The sequence below is a fragment of the Macaca fascicularis genome, chromosome 3, assembly GCF_037993035.2.
Source record: "Macaca fascicularis isolate 582-1 chromosome 3, T2T-MFA8v1.1".
In the NCBI taxonomy this organism is placed as follows: domain Eukaryota; kingdom Metazoa; phylum Chordata; class Mammalia; order Primates; family Cercopithecidae; genus Macaca; species Macaca fascicularis.
The window spans coordinates 113938304-113956117 of record NC_088377.1 but is presented as its reverse complement, the minus strand read 5'-3'; the positions used below and the strand labels follow the sequence as shown (position 1 = coordinate 113956117).

Sequence of the window (17814 nt, the reverse complement as noted above, 5' to 3'; positions counted from 1 at the left end):
AAAAGTTGATCTTCATGTAGTCAAGACCTCTGCAGAACTTAAATAAAATCCAGTTATGCTAGATACCAATGTACCAACAAGCACCATTAACTATCCACTCACTGCTTAACTTCTTCCAGGAGAAATAATATAGATGAGGTTCAAAGTTACATGTCCCTATTGAATGACAGATACCAGGGAATTTCAAAGTATTTGTATATACTTGAGAATGTAAGAGACAATGGAGGTTTCATCAGTATTGTAGACTGAAACAAATGGCTACCGCTTAAACCTAACCCAATGTTGTTTTTGCCAAATGCCCACCTAAGTTGACATTCAGCTTCATTTTTCTTTAAATATCTGTTCTTGTAGAGTAAAAAGTGATGACATGGCAAATGACAACCTTAACTAGTATCTCTATTGAAAAACCTCATAAATACCTAATAGCCACAATTTTACTTAGCGTGTGACTCGTTCCTGCTAAGCCTTCCACTCTTCAGATGGACTGAAATTGGAACTTGACGACCCTTGCATAAGAAAAAGAACAATCATAAACTATTGTAAATCTCAGCCAAGACAAAATAGGCCTTTAAATATTTACAATAAATTCATTCAATATCTATGGAATCACATAACTCAAAAATAAAAATGGACATATTTTTCTATAACTTTGATATCACTTTGTAATATATTTTCTGATGAATAAAACCTACTTGTTTAGAGAGGAAAGTGATCATACTTCTTTTGAATATTCTTTTCAAATTTTAAAGTTGTTTAACAAAAGTCTTATATTTAAAAAAATAAAAATAAAAAAAAGCTTGTGGTAGGGCCTCTTTCTTGGTTTAATCTTCCAGAAAAGTTAATTGAGACAGAATGAAAGAGAACACTATAGCCTCTGAAGTGCCTAGTCTGCCATTTTCCAATTACAAACATATGTATCCATGTTTGCATATGAATTTGCACATGCAACACTCTATGTATGTATATGCATTAATAGTTTTTCCTCTTACTAATGAGCAAACTGTGATATATCTAGATTTAAGACTTTCATTTTACTGTATTTTATAATTGTCATATTTTCCATATATCTATTAATTTGGTGCACATTTGAAATATTCTGCCAAATTTTCATTAATAGGAAAACTGAAATTACTTTCTGGCCATTTTTGGTGAAGGAAAAAGGATGAAGCCTAATCAGTCATATTCACAGTCACTGACAGGACAACTCAAACGTCCAAACACTATTCACTTGCCTCTCCATCCAAGAAGCCAGCATTACTTACTGTTCACTTGCCTCTCCATCCAAGAAGCCAGCATTACTTACTGTACCCTTTCTAGTGATTGGTTCCATCCTACAGATACTAGATATAATCTAGTGACACATTTTTCTATTAAGTTAATAATGCTCATAATATCACCACACTAAGTCTGCCTATGCAATGGGAAAGTAACAGGCCTGCCTCAAAAATATCGGGAGTTTCACTCCAGACTCCTGGAGCCAATAAAGCAAATATCATAATAAAATTAGTCACATGAAATTTTTTATTTCCCATGGCATGTAAAAGTCATATTTATATACTATCATCCATTAAGTGCACAATAGCATTATGACTAAAAAATAATGTACATATCTTAAATTAAAACTGTGTATTACTAAAAATCCTAACGACCATCTGAGCCTTCAGTGAGTCCTAATCTTTTTGCTGGTGTAATGGCTGCTGACTGTTCACAGTGGTGGTTACTGAAGGATGGGTGGATGTGGCAATTTCTTAAAATAAGACAACAACATAGTTTGCCGCCTAGAGTGATCCTTCTTTTCACAAAAAAAAAATTCTCTGTAGCATGGGATGCTGTTTGATAGCATTTGACCCACAGCAGAATTTCTTTCAAAGTTGGACTTAATCTTTTCAAACCCTGCCACTGCTTTATCAACTACGTTTATATAATATTGTAAATCCTTTATTGTCATATCAACAAAGTTCACAGTATCTTCACCAGAAGTAGATTCCATCTCAAGAAACTACTTTCTCTTTGCTAATCCATAAGAAGCAACTCCTCATCCATCGAAGTTTTATGAAATTGCAGCAATTCAGTCATATGTTCAGACTCTACTTCTATTCTCTTGCTATTGCCACCACATCAGCAGTTACTTCCCCCGTTGAAGTCACATCCCTCCAAGTCTTCCATGAGGGTTGGATTATGACCCCTCATGAATCATGAATGTTCCTAATGGCAACTAACAGGGTGAATCCTTTCCAGAAGGTTTTCAATTTACTTTGCTCAGATCCATCAGAGGAATCTATCTAGGACAGTGATAGCCTTACACAAGGTATTTCTTCAAACATAAGACATGAAAATCTATATGACTCCTTGATTTATAAGCTGATGAATAAATGTTGTGTTAGTAGATATAAAGTAACATTAATTTTCTTATACTCCATCAAAGATCTTGGGTAACCAGTTATATTGTCAATAAGCAGTAACATTTTGAAAGGAATCTTTCGTTTTCTTTCTTTCAAAAGTGGGCTTAAAATATTCAGTAAACCATGCTGTAAACAGACGTGCTGTCATTCAGGTTTTGTTCTTCCATTTACAGAGCACAGAGAGAGAGTAGATTTAGTATAATTCCTAAGGGTCCTAGGATTTTAGGAATGGTAAGTGAGCACTGCCTCCAACTGAAAGTCACTAGCTGCATTAGCTCCTAACAAGTGTCAGTTTATCATTTAAAGCCAGGCATTGACTTCTCCTCTCTGTCCATAAAAGCCCTAATTGGCATGTTCTTCCAGTAGAAGGCTGTCTCATCTACACTGAAAAATCTGTCATTTAGCATTGCTATGCTCATCAATTACCTCAGCTAGATCTTCTGGGTAACTCAGTGCGGCCTCAACATCAGCACGTGCTGCTTCACTTTGCACTTCTCTGTTAGGAAGACAATGCTTTCTTTTTAAACCACATGAATAAACTTCTACTAGCTTCACACTCTTCTTCTGTAACTTCTTCACTTTCTGCAGCCTTCACAGAATTGAAGGGAATTAGGGCCTTGCTCTAAATTAGGTTTGGTAGCTTTTGATTGAAACTGACAGACACAGGACTCTTCCTTTCACTTGAACACATAGGGGTCATTGTAGGGTTATTAATTGGCCTGATTTCAATATTGTTTTGTTTCAGGGAATAGGGAGTCTCAAAGAGAAAGAGAGAGATGAGGAAACAGTCAAAAGAGCAATCAGAACACACACAGCATTTATCAGTTAAGCTGGCCATCTTATACAGGTGTGATTTGCAGGGTTCCAACACAATAATAGTAATATCAGCGATCACTGATCATAGACTACCATAGCAGATATAATAAAGATGAAAAAGTTTAAAATATTGTGAGAATTACCAAAATGTGATAGAGACAGGAAGTGAGCATACACTGTGGGAAAAATACCAATAGACTTGCCAGACACAGGGTTGCCACAAAACTTTGATTTGTAAAACATGTATCTTCAGAGTGCAATAAGCTGAAATATGCCTATGTTCAAGTATTATAAAGGGATAATGTTCTGATTTAGTAAACATTTTACAATATTTTAGCACATATGCTTTTAATTTTATTTTCAAACTAGTTGTGAGAGACATGTACACCCTAACTAAAGGGTTGTTTATCTTTTCTCTTAGCTTGGTACACGAACAACAGATAGCCAGACAATTCTGGCATTCACTGGGACACATGACATGGAACTCAATAGAAGTCAAGAGAAAACTAAATTCAAATATTTACAGAGGCAATAGAAAGGCCTCAGATTGAGATACAATAGCAATGAACAGAAGAACTAACAGTTAAAAACTTAGGGCTAAGCACAGTGGCTCGTGACCATAATCCCAGCACTTTGGGGGGCAGGAGCATTGCTTGAGGCCAGGAGTTCATGACTAGCCTGAGCAACAAAGTGAGACCCATCTCTACAATAAACAGAAAAAAAAAATTAGCCAAATGTGGCGGCATACACCTGTAGCCTCAGCTACTCAACAGGATGAGCTGGAGGGATCACTTGAGCACAAAAGGTTGAGTCTGCAGTGAGCCATAATCATGCCACTGCAATCCAGCCTGGGCAAAATAGTGAGGCTCTAACTCAAAAAATAATTATAAGAGAGTCTAGGGGCCTGTCTGTGTGCATTTGGTGGAGGGGGACAAAGAGAGAAACATAAAAGGAAAACTCATAGGTGGCAGATTCCAATTTGGGTGCCTGTATAGCCACAGCTGTACTACCATTAAGAAAAGAAGTCAACTTACAGAGAATGTGCTTCTGTGATAGATCTGATAGGCTAAACTTGAGAGGGGAGAACTCCAATGGAAATATCTAATAAAATGTTGGGAAATAGTGAGACAACTCAAGATGGCTGAATAGGAACAGCTCCCGTCTCCAGCTCCCAGCGAGATCCACGGAGAAGGCAGGTGATTTCTGCATTTCCAACTGAGGTACCTGGTTCATCTCACTGGGACTGGTTAGACAGTGGGGGCAGCCCACAGAGGGCGATCCAAAGCAGGGTGGGGCGTTGCCTCACTCGGGAAGCGCAAGGGGTCGGGAGATTTCCCTTTCCTAGCCAAGGGAAGCCATGACAGACTGTACTGGGAGGAACAGAACCCTCCTGCCCAGATACTGTGCTTTTCCCAAGGTCTTTGCAACTGGCAGACCCAGAGATTCCCTCCAATGACTGTCTCAGTAGGACCCACACCCACAGATTCCAGCAAGCTAAGATCTATTGGCTTGAAATTCTTGCTGCCAGTGCAGCAGTCTGAGATCCACCTGGGATGTTCGACCTTGGTGTGGGGAGGGGTGTCCGCCATTGCTGAGGCTTAAGCAGGCAGTTTTATGCTTACAGTATAAACAAAGCTACCAGGCAGTTCGAACTGGGTGGAACCCACCAGAGCTCAGCAAGGCGGACTGCCTCTCTAGATTCCACCTCTGTGGGCAGGGCATCTCTGAACAAAGGCAGCAGCCCCAGTCAGGAACTTATAAATAAAACCCCCATCTCCCTGGGACACAGCACCTAGGGGAAGGGGCAGCTGTGGGCACAGCTTCAGCAGACTTAAACGTCCCTGCCTGATGGCTCTGAAGAGAGCAGTGGTTCTCCCAGCACAGCATTCAAGCTCTGATAATGGACAGACTGCCTCTTCAATTGGGTCCTTGACCCCTGTTTAGCCTGACTGGGAGACACCTCATACAGGAGAGCTCTGGCTGGCATCTGATGGGTGCCCCTCTGGTACAAAGTTTCCAGAGGATGGATCAAACAGCAATAGTTGCTGTCCTGCAGCCTCTGCTGATCATACCCAGGCAAACAGGGTCGGGAGTGGACCTCCAGCAAACTCCAACAGACCTGAAGCTGAGGGGCCTGTCAGAAGGAAAACTAACCAACAGAAAAGATAGCATCAACATTAACAAAAAGGATATCCACACAAAAATCCCATCCGGAGGTCACCAACATCAAGACCAGAGGTAGATAAAACCACAAAGATGGAGAGAAACCAGCACAGAAAGACTGAAAAGTCCAAAAACCAGAATGCCTCTTCTCCTCCAAAGGATCACAGCTCCTCGCAAGCAAGGGAACAAAACTGGACGGAGAATGAGTTTGACAAACTGACAGAAGTAGGCTTCAGAAGGTGGGTAATAACAAACTCCTCCAAGCTAAGGAAGTATGTTCTAACCCAACACAAGGATACTAAGAACCTTTAAAAAAGGTAGGATGAGACGGGACGGGCGCAGTGGCTCATGCCTGTAATTCCAGCACTTTGGGAGGCCAAGGCAGGAGGATCACGAGGTCAGGAGATCAAGCCCATCCTGGTTAACACAGTGAAACACCATCTCTACTAAAAATACAAAAAAATTAGCCGGGTGTGGTGGCGGGTGCCTGTAGTCCCAGCAACTTGGGAGGCAGAGGCAGGAGAATGGCGAGAACCCGGGAGGCTGAGCTTGCAGTGAGCTGATATCACACCACTGCACGCCAGTCTGGGCGACACAGCGAGACTCCATCTCAAAAAAAAAAAAAAAAAAAAAAAAAAAAAGGAATAGCTAACTAAATAACCAGTGTAGAGCAGAATACAAAAGACCTGGTAGAGCTGGAAAACGCAGCACAAGAACTTCATGAAGCATACACAAGTTTCAATAGCTGAATCGATCAAGCAGAAGAAAGGATATCAGTGATTAATGAAATAAAGTGAGAAGACAACATTAGAGAAAACAGTGAAAAGGAACAAACAAAGCCTCCAAGAAATACGGGACTATGTGAAAAAACCAAATCTATGTTTGATTGGTGTACATGAAAGTGACGGGAAGAATGGAACGAAGTTGGAAAACACTCTTCAGGATATTATCCAGGAGAACTTTCACAACCTAGCAAGGCAGGCCAACATTCAAATTCAGGAAACACAGAGACCACCACAAACATATTCCTCAAAAAGAACAACCCCAAGACACGGAATCCTCAGATTGACCAAGGTTGAAATGAAGGAAAAAATGTTAAGGACAGATAGAGAGAAAGGTCGGGTTACCCACAAAGGGAAGCCCATCAGACTAACAGCATATCTCTCAGCAGACACTCTACAAGCCAGAAGAGAGTGGGGGCCAAAATTCAACATTCTTAAAAAAAAGAATTTTCAACCCAGAATTTCATATCCAGTCACACTAAGCTTCATAAGTGAAGGAGAAATAAAATCCTTTACAGACAAGCAAATGCTGACACAGTTTATCAACACCAGGCCTGCCTTACAAGAGCTACTGAAGGAAGCACTAAACATGGAAAGGAACAAGCAGTACCAGCCAATGCAAAAACATGCCAAACTGTAAAGACTACTGATGATATAAAGAAACTGCATCAACTAACAGGCAAAATAACCAGCTAGAATCATAATGATAGGATCAAATTCACATATAACAATATTAGCCTTAAATGTAAATGGAATAAATACCCTCATTAAAAGACACAGACTGGCAAACTGGATAAAGAGTCAAGATCCATCGGTGTGCTATATTCAGGAGACCCAGCTCACGTGCAAAGACACACACAGGCTCAAAATAAAAGGAAGATGAAGATTTACCAAGCAAATGGAAAGCAAAAAAAAAAAGCAGGGGTTGCAGTCCTAGTCTCTGATAAAACAGACTTTAAACCAACAAAGATCAAAAAAGACAAAGAAGGGCATCACCTATGGTAAAGGGATCAATGCAACGAGAAGAGCTAACTATCCTAAATATATATGCACCCAATAAAGGAGCACCCAGATTAATAAACCAAGTTCTTAGAGACCTACAAAGAGAATTAGACTCCCATACAATAATAGTGGAAGACTTTAACACCCCACTGTAAGTATTAGACAGTTCAACGAGACAGAAAATTAACAAGGATAATCAGGACTTGAATTCAGCTCTGGACCAAATGGACCTAATAGAAATCTACGGAACTCTCCATCCCAATCAAGAGAATATACCTTCTTCTCAGTACCACATTGCACTTATTCTGAAATTGACCACATAATTGGAGGTAAAACATTCCTTAGCAAATGTAAAAGAATGGAGATCATAACAAACTGTCTCTCAGACAACAAAGCAATCAAATTAGAACTCAGGATTAAGAAACTCACTCAATACTGTACAACTACAGGGAAACTGAACAACATGCTCCTGAATGACTACTGGGTAAGTAACGAAATGAAGACAGAAATAAAGATATTCTTTGAAACCAATGAGAACAAAGACACAATGTACCAGAATCTCTGGGACATATTTAAAGCAGTGTGTAGAGGGAAATTTATAGCACTAAATGCCCACAAGAGAAAGCAGGAAAGATCTAAAACTGATACTCTAACATCACAATTAAAAGAACTAGAGAAGCAAGAGCAAACAAATTCAAAAGTTACCAAAAGGCAAGAAATAACTAAGATCAGAGCAGAACTGAAGGAGATAGAGACAAAGAAACCCTTCAAAAAAATCCATGAGTCCAGGAGATGGTTTTTTGAGAAGATTGACAAAATAGATAGACCACTAGCAAGACTAATAAAGAAAAAAAAGAGAGAAGAATCAAATAGATGCAATAAAAATGATAAAGGGCATATCATCACTGATCCCACAGAAATACAAACTACCGTCAGAGAATACTATAAACACCTCTATGCAAATAAACTAGAAAATCTACAAGAAATGGATAAATTCCTGGACACATACACCCTCCGAATATTAAACCAAGAAGAAGTCAAATCTCTAAATAGACCAGTAACGGGTTCTGAAATTGAAGAAGTAATTAATAGCCTACCAACCAAAAATAGTCCAGGACAAGATGGATTCACAGCTGTATTTTACCAGAGGTACAAAGAAGAGCTGGTACCATTCCTTCTGAAACTATTCCAATCAATAGAAAAAGAGGGAATCCTCCTTAACTCATTTTATGAGGCCAGCATCATCCTGATACCAAAACCTGACAGAGACTCAACAAAAAAAGAAAATTTTGATCCAATGTCCCTTTTGAACAACGATGCGAAAATCCTCAATAAAATACTGGCAAACCAAATCCAGCAGCACATCAAAAAGTCTATCCACCACAATCAAGTCTGCTTCACCCCTGGGATGCAAGGCTGGTTGAACATATGCAAATCAATAAATGTAACCCATCCCATAAACAGAATCAACAACAAAAACCACATGATTATCTCAATAGATGTAGAAAAGGCCTTTGACAATATTCAACAGTGCTTCATGCTAAAAACTCTCAACAAACAAAGTAATTGATGGAATATATCTCAAAATAATAAGAGCTATTTATGACAAACCCACTGCCAATATCATACTAAATGGGCAAAAACTGGAAGCATTCCCTTTGAAAACTGGCACAAGACTCAGTTTTATTTTATTGAGGATTTTTGCATCGATGTTGATCAGGGATATTGGTCTAAATTTATCTTTTTTTGTTTTGTCTCTGCCGGGCTTTGGTATCAGGATGATGCTGGCCTCAAAAAATGAGTTAGGGAGGATTTCCTCATTTTCTATTGATTGGAATAGTTTCAGAAGGAACAGTACCAGGTCCCCTTTGTGCCTCTGGTAGAATTCAACTGTTAATTTGTCTGGTCCTGGACTTCTTTTGGGTAGTAGGCTATTAATTATTGCCTCTATTTCAGAGCCTGTTATTGGTCTATTCAGGGATTCAACTTCTTCCTGGTTTAGTCTTGGGAGGGTGTATGTGTCCAGGAATTTATCCATTTTATCTAGATTTTCTAATTTATTTGTGTAGAGGTGTTTATAGTATTCCCTGATGGTAGTCTGTATTTCTGTGGGATCGATGGTGATATCCCCTTTATCATCTTTTATTGCATCTATTGATTCTTCTCTCTTTTCTTCTTTATTAGTCTTGCTAGTGGTCTATCAATTTTGTTGACCTTTTCAAAAAACCAGCTCCTGGATTCATTGAGTTTTTGAAGGGTTTTTTGTATCACTATCTTCTTCAGTTCTGCTCTGATCTTAGTTATTTCTTGCCTTCTGCTAGCTTTTCAATGTGTTTGCTCTTGCTTCTCTAGTTCTTTTAATTGTGATGTTGGGGTGTCGATTTTAGATCTTTCCTGCTTTCTCTTGTGGGGCATTTAGTAGTATAAATTTCCCTCTACACGCTGCTTTAAAAATGTACCAGAGATTCTGGCATGTAGTATCTTTGTTCTCATTGGTTTCAAAGAACATCTTAATTTCTGCCTTCATTTCGTTATTTACCCAGTAATCACTCAGAAGCAGGTTGAACAGTTTCCACGTAGTTGTACAGTATTGAGTGAGTTTCTTAATCCTGAGTTCTAATTTGATTACACTGTGTACTGAGAGACAGTTTGTTATGATTTCTGTTCTTTTACATTTGCTGAGGAGTGCTTTACTTGCAACTATGTGGTCAGTTTTGGAGTAAGTGTAATGTGGTGCTGAGAAGTATATTCTGTTGATTTGGGGTGGAAAGTTCTGTAGATGTCTATTAGTTCCACTTGCTGCAGAGCTGTGTTTCAGTTAGGCGATACCATTCAGGACATAGGCATGGGCAAGGACTTCATGACTAAAACACCAAAAGCAATGGCAACAAAAGTCAAAATAGACAAATGGGATCTAATTAAACTAAAGAGCTTCTGCACAGCAAAAGAAACTACCATCAGAGTGAACAGGCAACCTACTGAATGGGAGAAAATTTTTGCAATCTACTCATCTGACAAAGAGCTAATATCCGGAATCTACCAAGAACTTAAACAAATTTACAAGAAAAAATCAAACAACCCCATCGAAAAGTGGGCAAAGGATATGAACAGACACTTCTTAAAGGAAGACATTGATACAGCCAACAGACACATGAAAAAATGCTCATCATCACTCACCATCAGAGAAATGCAAATCAAAACCACAATGAGATACCATCTCACACCAGTTAGAATGGCAATCATTAAAAAGTCAGGAAACAACAGGTGCTGGAGAGGATGTGGAGAAATAGGAACACTTTTACACTGTTAGTGGGAGTGTAAACTAGATTCCTCAAGGATCTAGAACTAGAAATACCATTTAACCCAGCGATCCCATTACTGGGTATATACCCAAAGGTTTATAAATCATGCTACTATAAAGAACATGCACACATATGTTTATTGTGGCACTATTCACAATAGCAAAGACTTGGAACCAACCCAAATGTCCATCAATGATAGACTGGATAAAGAAAATGTGGCACATACACACTGTGGAATACTATGCAGCCATAAAAAAGATGAGTTCTTGTCCTTTGTAGGGACATGGATGAAGCTGGAAACCATTATTCTGAGCAAACTACTGCAAGGACAGAAAACCAAACACCGCATGTTCTCACTCATAGGTGGGAATTGAACAATGAGAACACTTGAACAAGGGTGGAGAACATCATACACTGGGGCCTGTAGTGCAGTGGGGGGAGGAGGAAGGGGGGAGGGGGGAGGGATAGCATTAGGAGAAATACCTAATGTAAACGATGAGTTAATGGGTACAGCACACCAATATGGCACATGTATACATATGTAACAAACCTGCATGTTGTGCACATGTACCCTAGAACTTAAAGTATAAGAAAGAGAGGAAGAGAGGGACGGAGAGAGGGAGGAAGAGAGGGAAGAAGAGAGGGAGGAAGAGAGGGAGGGAGGGAGAGAGGAAGGAAGGAAGGGAGGGAGAGAGGAAGGGAGGGAGGGAGGGAAGGAAAAAAAAAACTGGCACAAGACAAGGATGCCCCCTCTTATCACTCCTATTCAACATAGTATTGGAAGTTCTGGCCAGGGCAATCAGGCAAAAGAAAGAAATAAAGGGTATTCAGTTAGGAAAAGAGGAAGTCAAATTGTCCCTGTTTGCAGATGACATGATTGTATATTTAGAAAATCCCATTGTCTCAGCCCAAAATCTCCTTCAGTGATAAGCAACTTCAGCAAAGTCTCAGGATACAAAATCAATGTGCAAAAATCACAAAGCATTCCTATAAACCAATAACAGACAAATGGAGAGCCAAATCATGAGTTAACTCCCATTCACAATTGCTACAGAGAATAAAATACCTAGGAATCCAAATTACAAGGCATGTGAAAGACCTCTTCAAAAAGAACTACAAACCACTGCTCAAGGAAATAAAAGAGGACACAAACAATTGGAAGAACATTCCATGCTCATGGATAGGAAGAATCAATATCGTGAAAATGGTCACACTGCCCAAAGTAATTTATAGATTCAATGGTATCCCCATCAAGCTACCGCTGACTTTCTTCACAGAATTGGAAAAAACTACTTCAAAGTTCATATGGAACCAAAAACGAGCCTGCATTGCCAAGACAATCCTAAGCAAAAAGAACAAAGCTGGAGGCATCACACTACCTGACTTCAAACTATACTACAAGGCTACAGTAACCAAAACAGTATGGTACTGGTACCAAAACAGAGATATATAGACCAGTGGAACAGAACAGAGGTCTCAGAAATAACACTCCACATTTACAACCATCTCATCTTTGACAAACCTGACAAAAACAAGCAATGAGGAAAGGATTCCCTATTTAATAAATGGTGCTGGGAAAACTGGCTAACCATATGCAGAAAGCTAAAACTGGATCCCTTCCTTACACCTTATACAAAAATTAACTCAAGATGGATTAAAGACTTAAATGTTAAACCTAAAACCATAAAAACCCTAGAAGAAAACCTAGGCAATACCATTCAGGACATAGGGATAGCCAAAGTCTTCACGATTAAAACACCAAAAGCAATGGCAACAAAAGCCAAAATTGACAAATGGGATCTAATTAAACGAAAGAGCTTCTGCACAGCAAAAAAAAGAAAAAAAAAAAAGAAAAAAACCATCATCAGAGTGAATAGGCAACCTACAGTATGGGAGAAAATGTTTGCAATTTATCCATCTGACAAAGGTCAAATATCCAGAATCTACAAGGGACATAAACAAATTTAGAAGAAAAAAACAAATAACCCCATCAAAAAATGGGCAAAGGATATGAACAGACACTTCTCAAAAGAAGACATTCATGCAGCCAATAAACATATGAAAAAATGCTCATCATCACTGGTCATTAGAGAAATACAAATCAAAAGCAAAATGAGATACCATCTCACACCTGTTAGAATGGCAATCATTAAAAAGTGAGGAAACAACAGATGCTGGAGAAGATGTGGAGAAATTGGAACGCTTTTACACTGCTGGTACCATTGTGGAAGACAGTGTGGTGATTCCTGAAGAATCTAGAACCAGACATAGCATTAGACTCAGCAATCCCATTACTGAGTATATACCCAAAGGATTATAAATCATTCTACAATAAAGATACATGTACACATATGTTTATTGCAGCACTGTTCACAATAGCAAAGTCTTGGAACCAACCCAAATGCCCATCAATGATAGACTGGATAAAGAAAATGTGGCACATATACACCATGGAATACTATGCAGACATAAAAAAGGATGCGTTCATATCCCTTGCAGGGACATACATGAAACAGGAAACCATCATTCTCAGCAAACTAACACAAAAACAGAAAACCAAACACCACATGTTCTCCCTCATAAATGGGAGTTGAGCAATAAGAACACATGGACATAGGGAGGGGAACATCACACACTGGGGCCTGTCAGGGGGTGGGGGACTCGGGGAGGAATAGCATTAGGAGAAATACTGAATGTAAATGAGAGGTTGACGGGTGTAGCAAACCAACATGGCACATGTATACCTATGTAATAAACCTGCACGTTGTGCACATGTACCTCAGAACTTAGAGTTATAATTTAAGGTATAATTAAAAAAAAAAAAAAATGTTGGGAAATACTTGGCTGAAACTTAGGAATCAGATTAGAGCTGTGGAAGTTAATTTGGAGTCATCTCATCCAGAGCCAAAAAAAAAAGGACCAGACTATTAAACAGAACTAACCTCACATGCCTGCTCAGGGCCTAGCACTGTGATAGAAACTACATTTTGCATCCACTCACTTTCATCCTTATAACAACTTAAGAAGTGGAGTTACTAGCCTTGTTTCTACATCGAAGAAACCAAACCTCAGAACAATTAAGTAACTAGACCAAGAAACAAGTGTTCTGAGTTCAAAGCCTCTGTTATTTTCACTACATTGGACAGTCTCATCAGCATATCTGGGAACATGGGAAAATGAAATTTCTAAGCAAGGAAATGTGGAGAGAGGAATAAAAGGCCAAACATAGAGCTTTGAACTTACCTCTATCCTACAGAGCCTCAGAGGCTTCCAACATTGGATATATTCCATATTGTTCCTAAAAAGCTCAACGAAAGCTTCTGTGTTCTATGAAGATCAGTTACAGAAGCAGCTTGGGTTTCAAAACCAGATGCAACCATGAAAGTTATCTTTATGGTATATGACGAAATAAAGAGGCCACTGAATTAATTAAATCTCCCATAGTTGCTCATTTGTTACTACTTGCATTACTTAGTCAAGAATTATTTATATTGCAAATTATCTTTATTCTTTATTACTAATCTTACCTGACAAGAATTAAATTCCCACAGTATGGGATGGGCCTGAGCTTTAGGAACTGGGAAGTTGCTAGGCACTTCTGAGAGTTTAATGTCTGGAACTCCTTCACACAGCAAAATACTACCAACTATAGATTCCGCTCCTCAGCCAATTTAGAGGGCTTGGGCTCTGATTTTGTTCCTTCCTGACTTTACTGATAGTCCCCTCTGCTATATAGTTTAATGGGCTAATCAAATAAATTCTGAACTAAACGCATACTTTTAGATTTTCATGGAAAAATCTCTCCAAAATTTTCCTAGGCCATTCTTCTAGGAATTCTCTTTAATTTGTTGGTCATTCTACTTTCGCTTTCGGTGGAACAGAGAAAATGAAACAACCCAAGAATCACTTTTCTTCCACTAGGTTTTTTCCTCACATTAACATCTGGAATGCTTCCCTAATATGTGTGTGTGTGTGTGTGTGTGTGTGTGTATGTGTATATATATACACACACATATATATATATATATATATATTTTTTTTTTTTTTTTTTTTTTTTTGCGATGGAGTCTCGTGCTGTCTCCCAGGCTGGAGTGCAGTAGCGCGATTTCGGCTCACTCCAAGCTCCACCTCCAGGGTTCACACCATTCTCCTGTCTCAGCCTCCCAAGTAGCTGGGACTACAGGCGCCCGCCACCATGCCTGGCTAATTTTTTGTATTTTTAGTAGAGACGGGGTTTCGCCGTGTTAGCCAGGATGGTCTCCATCTCCTGACCTCGTGATCCGCCCACCTCAGCCTCCCAAAGTGCTGGGACTACAAGCGTGAGCCACCCCGCCCAGCCTATTCTGATAATATTTTAAATAAAGCTGTTTTACATTATCAAAACAACCAGTTGACTTAAGCTGAATACTTTGCCATTTTAGTGAAGGAAAAAAAAAATGAAATTGGTTGCTGGGTTGAAAATGATTTCCAAACCTGTGAGTGCAACCAAATGATTGCAATAATAAAGGCATTCAGTCATAGAAGTCATAGCTAGGCAGTAAGCAGAAGAATCCACAAAGAAGAGTTTCTTTTGAGTTTGGGTCAGTGCTCTCAACTGGATGAGTTTTTAAAAGTATGTACATTGAGTTACAAAGAAGGAAGCATAAGTGAGAAAAATCTGCATTAATTTCACTTACTGAAACAACAACAACAGGATATAAAATGGAAAGATTACTCTCTTCAAGCATGCTCAGTAACTTCTGGGTTTCTTGAAAATCAGAGGTCATAACCTAAAAGACGAGAAAAATAAAACGATACGAGAAGACTTTTTAAATGACTTAAAAGTTAATTCAAGAAATAAATGGAGAGATTCTGCATAACATTCAAAATATTTATCAAGCTTAGTTTTTAATTTAGAAACAATTTTAAAGGATATCCATAAAGTTATGCATGTCAAATTTTGATCTACTAATTGAGTCAAACCTGTCTCTTATTATCTACTTTGGACCAGGTACAAATAGAAAATTGAAAATATTGTCCAAAATACCACTCTTCTCATTATGAGAATCAGCTTGTTAAAAGTATTATTTCTCTTTCAAAGATAAAATCTCCAAAAACATGTAAAAGAACTCATCATAATCTCATATATAAATATTTAAGAATCAAATTAGTTCTCTTTCACATTACATTTGCTCATATCCTTAAGTGCTTTCAATCATTTGAATTGACTTACATTCACGCAAACAAAATTGTAGCATTGATCTAAGATGATTTGCTGAAGATGTCTGCCAGCATGACAGAGAGCCTCAGATGTGACTTTTACATGCTAGTAGGAAAAAACAGAAATGAATTCACAAATTAGACCAAACATAAACATCTTTGTTACAAAGGAACACATAATTGCTAGAAGAGAGGCACATAAAGTCAAGAACCATGTATTTTTTTAAAAAATTAATACATGCTGAAGTTCATCAGGCTATCAAGAAAACGTCATTTGAACTATGCTATGAATAATGCATATTTTAGCAAACAACGATATAGAAAATTGTTTCACATAGGAAAAAAATGTAGACATACACAGAATATATTCTGGAACAGGCTAGTAGTCTGGTTTATCTTATACAAATAAATATTGAAGAGCATGTTGAAGGACTAAAAGAGAAAGGTTGCAGAGATGATTGCAGGCATCTGGAAGCACATTAAATAACACAGTTTTAATACAGGGAATAGACTTCACTAAACTGGAAATAACTAGAAATGGGAAAAGCAGTAAGAAATCATCACAACAATATAAGTGAGAGAGAAATAAGACTTAAACTATACAGATTATTCCTAAAACTGTTGGAGAACTTACTTCTACTGCTATAAGTAGTCCCAGATTAGATTAGATTTAGAAAAGAACACACATATTATGCAAACTTTCCTAGTAAGATATTTTTATTCCATATAGCTTAATATATTCCATATAGCTTAATATTCCATATAGCTTAATATATTCCATATAGCTTAATATTCTAATTAAGCTTAATATTCTAATTAAGATAATATTCTAATTAGCTTCTTTTAAGATTTTTCTAACAATATGAACAAAAACTTAAGAATTACTAGACATGGGATCTGTGATATCTTTGCTATAATAATTCCACAGGAAATCACATTTCAGTGATTCTTACTGGTATTACATTTAGAATGCTTTACATTTCATAGTTCTAAAAATAATAAAATGCTGTTCCTTAGTAAAACATCAAACTCTGTAACTCTACATTATGTGTTTAGTAGCTTAATTTGCTATAATTTTGACAAAATACTGGAGAATGAGAAAAGAAAGTTTGCAAGGCCTTGGCTTTGCTCTAGAAATAAGTAGGCTATTAAATTTTAAAAATTTCAGTTCAGTTTAAAATTTGTATTGAGCTTAAAGCTCAAAGATTAAGAAAAAAGCCAAAAAGTCCATAGTCATCAACAATATATTAACACTACAATAAAAAAGAAACCAGTATCCATTCTGCAATAGTAAGTTTGATAAAGTGGTAACATCTAGATATTACAGGGAGACAATTTTTCAAAAGTCTCTCACGTATTCAAACATTTTCAAAGGCATTAACAGCTAACTTGTTCCATACTTTCTTTGCAAGTATGTTTGTACAAATTGCAGAAACAGAGATATTTCTTCCTAGAACAGATTTATTTTCCAGTAAAATAGGGACATCTCTCTCCCTGGATTAGGCTTACTTGGCATTCCAGAGTTATCTCTTGAGGAGCAGATGGGCTGATTTGCCTGTATAAGGCCAGGGTTTCCTACTATCAAGGTTCTTTTTAAAGAACCCTACTGCCTAGCAACAACTAACCCTAATTGCATCTCTCCATGGAAATTGGAATTCAGAAAAAACCAAGTGCTACATTTTTGTTCTTGCTACTGCTATGGTTGTAATAAATGGTCTTTTCTCTGACCCTGTAGTCTCAGATCTTCCACCAGTATCTATGATACTGTGTCAGGTTGACTTATTTGCATGCAAGTAAGATATAGTTTCACATCCTGCCAAGTTTCTGACTTCACAGATATGAAATAAGGCAACCATATCACCAGATCTTAACTTCAGCAAAGATGCACAAGTGAATTCAGAATTCACCAAAAAAAAAAAAAATCTTAAAGTTTCCTTCTTCATGCAGAGAATGAGAACATGAGGGAGATTCTGATTCAGTTTTTTTTGTTGTTGTTGTTGAAGTATTAAAATAAATTTCTTCAGGACAGAGTTTGGGATCTTTGAGGACAGAAACATTCATGTTTTTACCACTAGCAAATGCTTAATAATGTTAACAACAAACAAAACTTTGCCACCAGTTTTTTAAAGAAAAATATCTTGTGTCAAG

General features: G+C 37.9%; 1 protein-coding gene across 6 annotated transcripts in view; it reads right to left on the bottom strand.

Annotated features, from left to right (window-relative positions):
• The window catches only part of CRPPA (CDP-L-ribitol pyrophosphorylase A), a 328191-nt gene that overhangs the window by 155573 nt on the left and 154804 nt on the right, over positions 1–17814 (bottom strand). For 4 of the 6 annotated variants that reach the window (XR_012432614.1, XM_005550062.4, XM_065542250.2 and 1 more), the window contains 2 exons: positions 15680–15772; positions 15144–15236 (listed from right to left, as the gene is read on the bottom strand). The exons of the other annotated variants lie outside the window; for them this stretch is intronic. Coding sequence is in view for 3 of the 4 variants with exons in the window: in XM_005550062.4 (XP_005550119.3) it covers positions 15144–15236; positions 15680–15772 (186 nt within the window). In the remaining variant the exon portion in view is untranslated. The remainder of the gene's footprint in view (positions 1–15143; positions 15237–15679; positions 15773–17814) is intronic. 6 annotated transcript variants of the gene reach the window in all.